At 42.2% G+C, this 10,769-nt stretch overlaps 1 protein-coding gene across 1 annotated transcript; it reads right to left on the bottom strand.

Annotated features, from left to right (window-relative positions):
• Nucleotides 1-1,088: 1,088 nt before the first annotated feature.
• On the bottom strand, nt 1,089-10,634 carry agk (acylglycerol kinase). The gene is made up of 14 exons (XM_047348624.1): nt 10,199-10,634; nt 10,077-10,116; nt 9,922-10,001; nt 9,534-9,609; nt 9,327-9,452; nt 9,152-9,246; nt 5,337-5,406; nt 5,106-5,185; nt 4,967-5,024; nt 2,120-2,267; nt 1,925-2,022; nt 1,767-1,837; nt 1,594-1,678; nt 1,089-1,475 (listed from the first exon to the last, which is right to left on the bottom strand). Exons 1-14 carry the CDS (start codon nt 10,306-10,308, stop codon nt 1,341-1,343), a joined length of 1,272 nt encoding a protein of 423 aa, XP_047204580.1. The 5' UTR covers nt 10,309-10,634; the 3' UTR covers nt 1,089-1,340.
• Between the last annotated feature and the right edge of the window lie 135 nt (nt 10,635-10,769).

Genomic DNA, 10,769 nt, shown 5'->3' with positions numbered 1-10,769 from the left:
ACCATATCCTCACACTGCTGCAGTTCTCCAGCAGGGAACGTTGGAGATGGTCTTGCTTGGGAGATCTTCATCTCTTTTTCCTCCGGGAGTGGTCCTTGTTCTGAGGGACAAAGAATCTGGGCCATGTTCAGAACCTTTTTTCCAGATGCAGTTTTCGGGAGCTGCGGCCTGAAGATCTCTGGTGCTTGTCATGGTAGCTACAGAGGACATGTTGGTGCACAGCAGCAGTGATAGAAGCCATCATGCTGAGGGAGGAGGTCTTCAGGGCTTGGTTTTCTTCATGGACTTGTGGAGACAGACTCCAGGAGGCCTGAAGGACCGCAGCTTGACAGGGAATAATTCAGAAAGGCTCTGGAGAAGGACTTTTAGTTGGCCTGAAGGAAGTTCTGAAAAGCCATTCCAACTCAGCTTCTATTGGGTTTTCTTCTAGGGTTGTCCTATGCCTAGCTCCAATCATCTTATCAGATCTGACCAGCTGACTGTTACACTGTCCCTCCTGAAGAAAAGCATTCCCACAGCATGATGCTGCCGGTACCGGAACGTCAGTAAATCTAGTTCTGTGATGGGACATCATCCTGCTCACCTGGATTCTACAGAACAAAAGGGATCCTGGTACTGAGTACCTGGGCGACTCATGGCAGCAAAGATTTACGCAGTAAATATCAACCACAGCTGGCTTATATAAAGCTGCAAACTCTGGGATCATTATTGAAATGATTTCTTAGGGATTTTTCTGCCATCAACCAAATCATTCAATTAATTGAGAATCACTTTTGTGTTTTCCTAAAGAGACAAATAAATGGAGGCCTGCAGCGCAGCTACCAGCCTAATCTTGCACCATCTGTTGGATCAGACCGGGCCTTGCCAAGCAGAGAGCAGCTCCTCATCCAGGCTCCTGGAACATTCCTCCTCCCCTCTCTAATATCAGCCCAACTCTCTACCTCTTTTCCAAGCTTCTCTCAGTGTGAACAAACCCTTTATTTTCCAAAAGGCTTGAAAAACCTTCAACTTTGCTGCTTTCCTGCATTAATATTTGAATGAGATATTAGCAGAAAGAATTCATAAATATGACATGAACACAACGCTCCTCACATTAAACAGGACAGGGGAGATTTTTATTGGGATAACAGTTGTAAACTATTCACTAAGCTTTTTATATTTATATGGAAATTAAAGACAAGAATTTGGGATTTGAACACAGAAAAGCCTTGGTCCTTTTCCATACAACATATTTTAATGTAATCTATGTAAGCGAGTTAAAATAGAACCAGGTGAAACCACCTGAAGGTCCAGGCAAACTGCTTCTCTGGAAGTCAGTCCTTTCTAGTCTTGTTCTGTCATCACTGTGGCTGTGAGAGGAGCTGCTCTCTGCGCTCTGCACTCATGAAGAAGCGTAGTTTCCTTGGCAACAGGCTTATCTCCACGGGCATCGCCTCGTACTCCTCGTTGTCGATATTATAGAAGCCGGCGGCGCCCTGCAGGAGTGAAGCACGCAGTTAGGGCCACTGAATTTTACAGAGTACATCAACTAACACTTGGGGAAAAAAATCCACATTTGTCCTGAGGTGACGGTGAATAGAAAGGATTGCTCACCTCAGGCAGCTTTAGCTGGCAAGCACCTGCTTCCAGTTTTGTAGAGTTTTCAGTGACAAGTGTTGGATCCTTCACTTTTTTATTCCTAAGAGAAACAATACTTGCAGTAATAAACATGGACCTTTAATGAATCTGAAAATGCTTGGAATCTGCTCTGAAAGGCAGCTACTGACCCAACAGTGATGAAGTCGCCCACAGTGAAGGTTTGTGGCTCAGCACAGATCATCAAAGAGTCATTGATCCGCTTCAAGTTCATACAGAAAAACAGGGATTTTATGATCTTTATAAGAACAGGAAAGATTTTAGAAAATAAAATGATTTGAGTACTAACCTTCTCTACTGGGTTTTTGTTGTGGGTTTGAATATAGAGCTCTGGTGTCGACAGCTGCTGCTCCTCCCACCTCTCAGGTTCTTCTGGTTTTGGAGGCTCTGTGTAAACACAGACCCAACGTCCAAAATAAACCAATACTCACTCTGTCAGTATGTTGAAATCCTGTAATTTAAGCATCAACATAATCAAATATACCTTCAGGTGGACGGCTCCAGTAGTTGTTGAGTCTGCAGAGGATGCGGTACAGCAGATTAGGCCTGGGGGGCTTCTGAGGGGGCAGGTCAGGGGGCCGAGGTCTGGGAGCCATGAGAGAAACCGAGACGTCCTGGACCAGAGGCCACTCCTACAAAAACAAACAAGAGCACAAAATGAAAACACACAACCACACGTCAATGGGTTTTATAGTGATTTGATGCCACAGACCAACAAAATGTAGTGCATAACTGTGAAGGAAGTAGAAGATACATGTTTTTATGAAAGAATATCTGAAAACTGTGTCATGCATTTGTATTACTTTGATACACCAAATAAAATCTGGTGCAACAAATCCCCTAATCACCAACAGAGTCCACCTCTGTGTGTAATCTAATATGAGTCTAACTGCCGCCGTTCTGCTTCTGGCCTCGGACGTTTGTTGGAGAACATTATGAGAACAACCAGCATCATGAAGACCAAGGACCACAGCAGACAGGTCAGGGAGAAGGTTCTGGTTCAGTTTAAAGCAGAGATAGACATTCATCATGAAAAAAAAACCTTAGAAGAATTTTGATTTATTGATAAATTCCAATTAATGATAATTGAAAATACCAAAAACCGACTGTATGATAGGGATTGTTACTTTTGCCATTTTTTCTGATATTATATTCTCTGATAAAATAGAATAAAAAAAAAACTTTACTGTCTGTCCCAAATGGTAACATAAATCTTTCTGACAGAGCTCCAAAAAAAAAACCCGGCTTTCCAGTTCTTCTAAATAGAAGAAACAGTTCAAAACGTGCATGAAAAGCGTATTAAAACACCTGAAGGGGGTCCGTTAAAAGCAACTGTTAAAGGTGTGTAAACATGCAGCTCTTATGTTAAAGAGTTCCAGGTGGATGTTGCGAACAGAATAAACGACTTTTAAAAACGGCTTTCCGGTCCAGGAGGACTTTAAAGCTTCTGTCTGATGGGAGCAGCTGGAAAGACTGATGGAGAGGATGAGAAGGATCTGTGATCAAGTGGTCCTCCTGATCACAGACAGGTGGTGCGGTTTGGAAAGGGAGGTTTGAGGGGAAGCGATTTTTGTTTTATTTTGCTGGACTGGTTTGTGATCCGGGACAGTTTGGATTTGTATTTCACTTTAGGAAACTTGTAACCAGGATCAAATGTTCAAAGTAATGACAGATTCAATGAATTATTTATAAACCAGTTTTAAAATGTCTTCTTAATATTAAAAGATCACGGTTTTCTCAGCAATCAGAGAGTCCCAACAGACGTGTGCTCTTTAAAAGACAGCTGGATGTCCATCCAAGGTACCTAAAAGACTGCCCTGGATCCTTATCTCTGCCACTGCTGCTCTTCAGAGCCTCAGAGTCGGTCATGTGAGCTACCAGCACCATGTCGTCTGCATATTTAAAAAGTGACATCCTGTCACTGTTGCAGAAAATGCTGTTATACACAGAAAACCGAACAGGAAGTAAAATACAACCTTGAAGGAGCCCTGTGTTTAAAACCAGCTTACTTGATTTAAAACCATTAAATAGGACCTGTTGTGGTCTGGTCGGTAAAATCAGTGATGGGTGATTTTTACAATGTTCCAAGCAGAAGAGAAGTCCACGATGGTGTCTACAAGCATGAGGCTCACATCTTCCACCCCACCCCTAGCCTTACAGGCAAACTGGAGTGGGACCAGTTTATCCGCTAATAAGATGTAGGAGGAGGGAGCTTGATGGTGGGTCCAGTCGATGTGTTGTTGTTGAACTGGGTGAAGAACTTGTTCAGTTTATCTACAAGAGAGACAGGATCTGAAGAGCTGACACCGCTGCAGGCTCCGTGACTCGGCCCGTCATGGAGGTCAGGGCCAGGATGTTAAGTTTGTTCTCCAGCTGGTTCTTATAGCTGATTTTAGCCAACTAATTTGTGTTTGATCATTTTATCATTATCAATAAATATCAAACAATATTGTGATTAGATTTTAAATCCATATCGTCCATCTCTAGTTTAAAGAAGGATCAATATCCCAAACTTTGAGCATCTCTCACAGCTCTGTTGATCATCTCCTTGATCTGATGATCAGGGAGATAGTATGGACAACCTGCAGACCTACAAAGACATGGACGTCCACCTAAGCCTAGATAGCAAGGAATGCATTAATCAGAGAAGCAGCCAAGAGGTCCACAGTAACTCTGGAGGAGAGGGAGATCCACAGTTATGCACCAAACAAATCTGGCCTTCATGGAAGAACAGCAAGAAGAAAGCTGTTGCTGAAAGAAAACCCACTAGAAGTCTGCCTTTGTGTTTCTTTCAGGCCATATGGAAGAAGGTGTTCTGGTCACATGAAAACAACACTGAACTTTCTGGTCCAGATGTCTTAAAACTAAGACTGCACATTACACTGAACACACCATCCCTGCAGCGTAACACGGTTGAGGCACCATCATCCTGTGGGCTTCTTTTCTTCAGTAGGGACAGGGATGGAGGTAAATCCAGGACCATTTCGGTAGAAAACAGGTTAGAGGCTCCAGAAGTCTTAAGACTGAGGTGGAGATTCTCCTTCCAGCAGAAAACCCCCACAAACATACAATGGAATGGTTTGGATCAAAGTATATTCATGCATTATGGCCTAGTCAAAGTCCAGACTTAAATCTATTTTATAATCTGTAGTAACAGTTGAAAACTATGTGCTGCATTGTGTCGCATAAATCCCATTAAAGTTCACTAAGATTTGTGGTTGTAAAATAAATGCCAGCATGGAAAAAAGTTTAAGGGGTTTGAATAATTTTCCGAGGCTCTGTCTATATACGTGGAATAAACATGTTTTCTTCAACAATGCTGGAACCTTACCCTCAGGGTGTGAAACCAATGAGCTGCATTTGTCTTCAGTGGTCCAAGGTACCAATATCTGCCAGGAGAAAACCTTACAGTGAACAATTCTTGGTTACCGCAACTCACAGAATCTCTTTCACCATCTGGATAACTTTACTTGCTGATCTTTGCTGCTACATCTCTAAAAGCTCCCCAGCGCAGTCCAATGAGAGCAAAGACCGGCTGCTGCTTCTCTCCCTGCAAAAAACATCAAGAAAAAGGTCTGATAAAACATCTGAATGCATCAGCACAACGGTCACTGTCATGTAAAATACATGCAGTATTTTTAATTAATTCAGATAAAGTGACAGAAGACATTTGATGAACTGGGTAAGAAAGACTTTCTCACTTTAATGTGAAGCACGTCCACAGGTACCGTCTCTCCTTTCAGAATGGACAGCGTGGCGGCTGTAATGTCCCTGAAAGTTTCACAGAATGCAGAAGTTTGGAAGATGTATACAAAACTGATGGCTGCCTGATTATTGGCATCCCAGACAGAAAACATCTGAAATTAAATGATCTTTCATTGCAGGAGCAAAAACTGGAACAGAAAAATCCAAACTTTAATTTAAATAAATGTATCTAGTTTGGAAATAAATATTATTTAAAGAAATATTTGATAAAAAACAGAATCATCATAGCCACATTCATTACCACCATTATCCCTTAGTATTTCATACCATACTTTATTAAGTTCATCAGAGCAACCTTTAAGAAGTAATCAATAACTTCCCGTGTCCCCAGGGTGTAAATATCAGACGACAGGCCAATTTCTCCTCTAGCCACTCTTCCAAAGGGGAAAACAAGAAATGTATTCTTAAAGTAACTCAGATGTGAAGAAATGGCTACAATAAAATAGCTGAACCAGCTGGAATTGGTACAGACTAGGCTGGACCGATGGTAACAGGAGGTAAAAACACATCTCCAAAGCTCACTGTTAAAAAAATGCAGCAGAGTGACATCTTGGGGTCACCATGTCTCCATAGCAACTGTTACAACTACGCTCCATGCCAAGCTTTTGTATGAGAGTGATTCCAGGAAAAAGACTTTTCTGTCCTACCATCATAAACATAAACACGTGGGGTTTGCTAAACTCTACTGGGACTTTAACTGGAACTGTGTGCTTTGTTCAAATGAGACTAAAATTACAAACACTCCATGTTGGTCTGGTGTGGGACACAGGATGAATGTGTGGAGTAGGAGCTCATGCCCACTGTTAGGCATGGCGGAGGAGCTGTGATGCTAGGGGCCTGTGTATCTTCCCGGGAAAGCATTTTAGAACTTTTAAAATATCAGGATATTTTTAAAAATTGTCTGGTGGGGTTTGCCAGAAAACTGAAAATGGGTCATCAGTAGTGCGGCAGGAAGACAGGATCAGAGAAGGCTCAGGACTTTGGACCATCTGGAGAAACTGGCCTCAAAGATCCCTCTCTCTGGATGCTCCAACCCTGTGAAATGTTATAGAAGACTCTATGCTGTTCTGTTTGCAACAGGGGGTTGCACAATGTATTAACTGTTGTAGCTGTTAGGGATAAATATTTTTCCAACACGTAACTTTCATGTAATTTCTACTCTACTAAGTAAATGTGGTGAAATTAAAATTTTCAATTTATGAGATTATGCTGCCAATAGGTGTGGAAGGAGCTAATCATGTATTTCTAACATAAAAAACACAAATCAAAGGTAAATTATTACCTGGGTGCCTTCGCAGTATATGTGTTAATAAGTTGTTAATTAGGTGATAAAGGGTAGACTGTAAAGGCAACGATTATCTATTTGTGGCATGTTGTCCCTGGCATGTTGAACAGAACACCAAGGAAACAGAGAGTTCATGCAGTCCAGTAAATTACTTCAGATTTGAGGTTATCACAGCGGAGCAAAGCACAATGAGAATGGGTACAATGTACATTCCATTCCAGTTCTGTGGATATCAAGATGAGGTAGGACAACTTTAATATGTATTTTGTTTTATGTATATGTGTGGTCTGACATGAAAAATAAAGTAGTGATATTATCCTTAATATTGAAATACAAAGTTGCATCGAATGCCCAAATACAGGTAAAACTAATCTTCATACAGGTACGCAGCTGCGTCTGGGCTCAACATAGCATTTTCACACTGCAAATAATACAATGCTGCCATCTAGTGGCCGATTATAATTACGCCTGAAAAAAACGCAAGATCTCTAGAACTTTCTACATGCATCAAAATAAAAACTATTTTTTACATACAGTAAGGCCACAAATGCTCAGTAAATAAGTTCTGCCCTCAAACTTGATGCGAGCTAAATCTAACAGCCCCAGAACCTGTGGCTCTGGTCCGAGAAGCACGCACAGAGAGGCAGACCCCGTCTAAATTTCTTCAGAAATTTTCTAGTTGGGGCACAGCATAGCATAGGAGAGTAAAATGACATCACATGTGCTTGTTGACGTGATATGAATGTGAACTGAGGTATAAAGAAAGAATAAGCCAGCATTATTTGCAGATTAAGAAGTAGAAGATAAACCACTGGGGCCGGAATAGGGGGAGCCAGGGGGCCATTGGCCCCCTCCCACTTTACGGCCCTGTCCCGGCCCACATCGGATCCCAGCAGACAGACACGCTTGCCGGACTCGACCGTGCTGAGAGGTTGTGACTGACGTCTCTCTCTGGGCCAGATTTACTAAACATTTTTGCCTCTTAAAACTGGACAGCATGGGCAAAAACATTTACTAACATGTGCAACAAGATCAGAAGCTCAAAATAACCCCGCAATCCAGTTAACACGCTTCATGAATATGCAGTAGCCTACTGGACTCAGCGCAAAGTTGCCAAATTCTGGGAGGAGTTGATGAAAATATGTTTACTGAGGAAGTGCAATGTGCATCACAAAAGATGCAAATAATTGTGCTCGTTGTTTGTCTGTCAGTGCGTCACAAAAGCAGGGCACTTCACAACAGCACTGCGCACAGATGGCAGGTATGATCGCTTGATCCTGCACTGCTTTGAGTCCTCAGGTTTGGCTCCATCTCCATCAGAACTGCAAGAAGATACAGAAACTACAACACAGAGGAGCAGAGATTGAACACAGCATGATCAGGGGGGATGGAGGCGCAGTTGATCTATGACTCTGAAGGCAGGACAAGCTGAATGTATCCTCATTTGATAACTGTGTTAAGTATGCATCCCAAGTGTACATATTATCCATCCCTACTGATTTATTTATGTATATCATCTTCGTGTCTTTTATTTTGCACATTTATTTTTTAAATTTGCCCTACTATGCTGGACGCACACAAATCTTCTCTCCATCAGAGCAGTGTGCATCCTTGGTGTCCTAAACAGAGGAGCGGACACCGTGTCCAGGAGCCTCCATCCTGACCTGATTTCTCAGATCTAGTGCAGATTCGGCAGAGCAGAAGTGGATCTGTTCGCTATGGGAAAACGCGTGGTTCTGCTGATCCTGCGGCTCCTGGATGGGGTTTGGGAGGAACAGTGACCCGATCCAGAGGCTGCACATGATTACGTGTTATCCAGCTGCTGATTGTTTTCCTTCTGTTCTGCTCTTCTGGACTGTTCCCGTTGATTCACCATGGTCGTCACTATTCACTGCAGCAAGTCTGCCATCTCAGGTTCGTGGTCGGGACGGACCCAGTGAGGCTAAGACTACATCCTGCTTCTCCTTTATGGTGGGCAAGAAAAAGTTTTTTTCAGTGCTGCACTGCACGCAAGAGATAAACATAGTGGGTAAATACATAAATACAGACTGTAAAGGGCACCTTTTAAAGAGGTAACAGGAGGAAGGTGAGTCCTGGACTAAAGCTGCCAACATATCAAGACGCCGCATAGGTCCGCACCAACATTACCGTGTGACAACGTTGAGTATGTGTGACGCAACACCCCCACGGCCCCCTACCTCTAAAATGAATCTGGCGCTGCTGAGATAAACCAAGCAGCTTCAAAATACAATAAGATTTCCAATCACAGTTTGAACTGAATTAACAAAGATTAACCTAAAGTGTAAACATTTAGCCCTGATCATTTAGCATTACTTACTCTTTGGTCAATTATGCACACAATGTTGGTTCCGGTTTACAGTGCTGTCTGTCTTCTGTTGGAACGATCTGAGTTATGCATGCGCACATGAGCGGTCTTTATAACAGCATGATAGTGGTGTTACTTACTTGACCTTGTTGTCACTGAGGAAATGAAGAGATGGACTCAGGGAATTATGGGAACCCAGAGGAATGAATCCAATTGGTGTACGACTGAAGGCCTCCTGGTGTCAGACGAATCATTTCAGTCTTAATTTTTCACTTGATAACAGTTTTTTTATTAACATGACTTTATTAAACCTACTTGGTCTGGTCTCCGCAGTAAACCTGTGATGACCTCCTGCAACGTGCCGTCCCCTCCAGCCACGATCAACATGTCTGTTTGCTCCATAAACTCCATCAGCTTTTTAGCCTGACCTTCATAGTCTGTCTGTGGAGGAGTGTGTAACACATGAAGGGTTACATGTTTCATGACACCAACAATGATCAGATAATAAGCTATGAATGTTACCTTCACTACTGTAATTTCCACGCCAGCCAGGTGTAAAATAGGAGCTGCATTCTTTTCAAATAAATTGTTGGCTTTCCTGGAGAAATTCAAATTGTGAATGTTTTTAAATACTGGCATATATCCGAGTCCAGATCGGATTCATTTCTCTTCATATACCAGGGTTTCTACACAGATAGCAAAGTTCTGGAATTTGATTTTAATATTTTCTGGATAAGTAGGGGAAAATGAAATAAACAACGTAAAAATATCTATCTGTCTGTCTATCTATCTACTTTAAATTCATACATTTGTTATTTATGTATGAACGGACTGAGACGTCTGTAGATTTGAGTCTCTAAAATTAAAGGATTTTGCCATGAATAATGCGCAGGAATCCTGACATTCTTACCCATTACAAGCTGAAGGGTTCAGAATCACAGTTGCTTTCTTCAGTCCCTCCTGAGGCGCGATCTGCTGGCGTCCAAACTCCTGCCAGAGCAACGATGGTTAGGAATTTCTCTCAGGTTTTGGCTGGGAATTCAAAAAGATGATAAAAAAACTTACTCTGGCCAGTAGGCAGGCCTCTCTGCGCACCACACTGTCACTAGTAACACACAAGTTGCAACATTTCAAACACTTAAATAGGCACAACCTCGGCTCTAACAGAACATGTCTCTAAAACCCACCAATGTTTACCATACAGCCAGTAGCCTCCGTAGGACAAGACACACACAGCAAGTGTGGATTTCTTCCAGTGATTCCTCAAAGTCCGAAACACTTTAACAACCCGAGCCATGGTGGTTATACCACTCCCAAAGCCACTGTGTCAGTGAGGAGCTACATGCGAATATTTAACGGCATGACTGACTTCTTTAACACAGCGGTCACAGTTTCGCCGCAGCATGTACAAAATGCTGTCACACCGAAAAGAGTACGGGCTAAAACAAAGCGGAACTAATGTTAATGGCACACGTTAATATAGTCTAACACACTCTTAATAATTGAGGACATTATTTTTTGCAAACATCAATCATTCACACAAAATCGTATAAAAAGAATACGCCAATTTGAACAATTTCCTCACGTTAATTTCTAAGGCTGCACCAAACTACATTTGCCATCAGGGAAAGTCTCAGGTCGAGGGCTTCCGAAGTGTGAGGACCCCGCCTGAAGGTTTTACACACACAACAGAAACGTTTACGATTTTCAAATAGCACAGTAACTGAATATATATGTGTATCATCTGTCGGAAGGTAT

Source organism: Girardinichthys multiradiatus, chromosome 2 (genome assembly GCF_021462225.1).
Source record: "Girardinichthys multiradiatus isolate DD_20200921_A chromosome 2, DD_fGirMul_XY1, whole genome shotgun sequence".
In the NCBI taxonomy this organism is placed as follows: domain Eukaryota; kingdom Metazoa; phylum Chordata; class Actinopteri; order Cyprinodontiformes; family Goodeidae; genus Girardinichthys; species Girardinichthys multiradiatus.
Note: the sequence above shows the minus strand (reverse complement) of the source record. Positions and strands in the feature narration are given on the sequence as shown.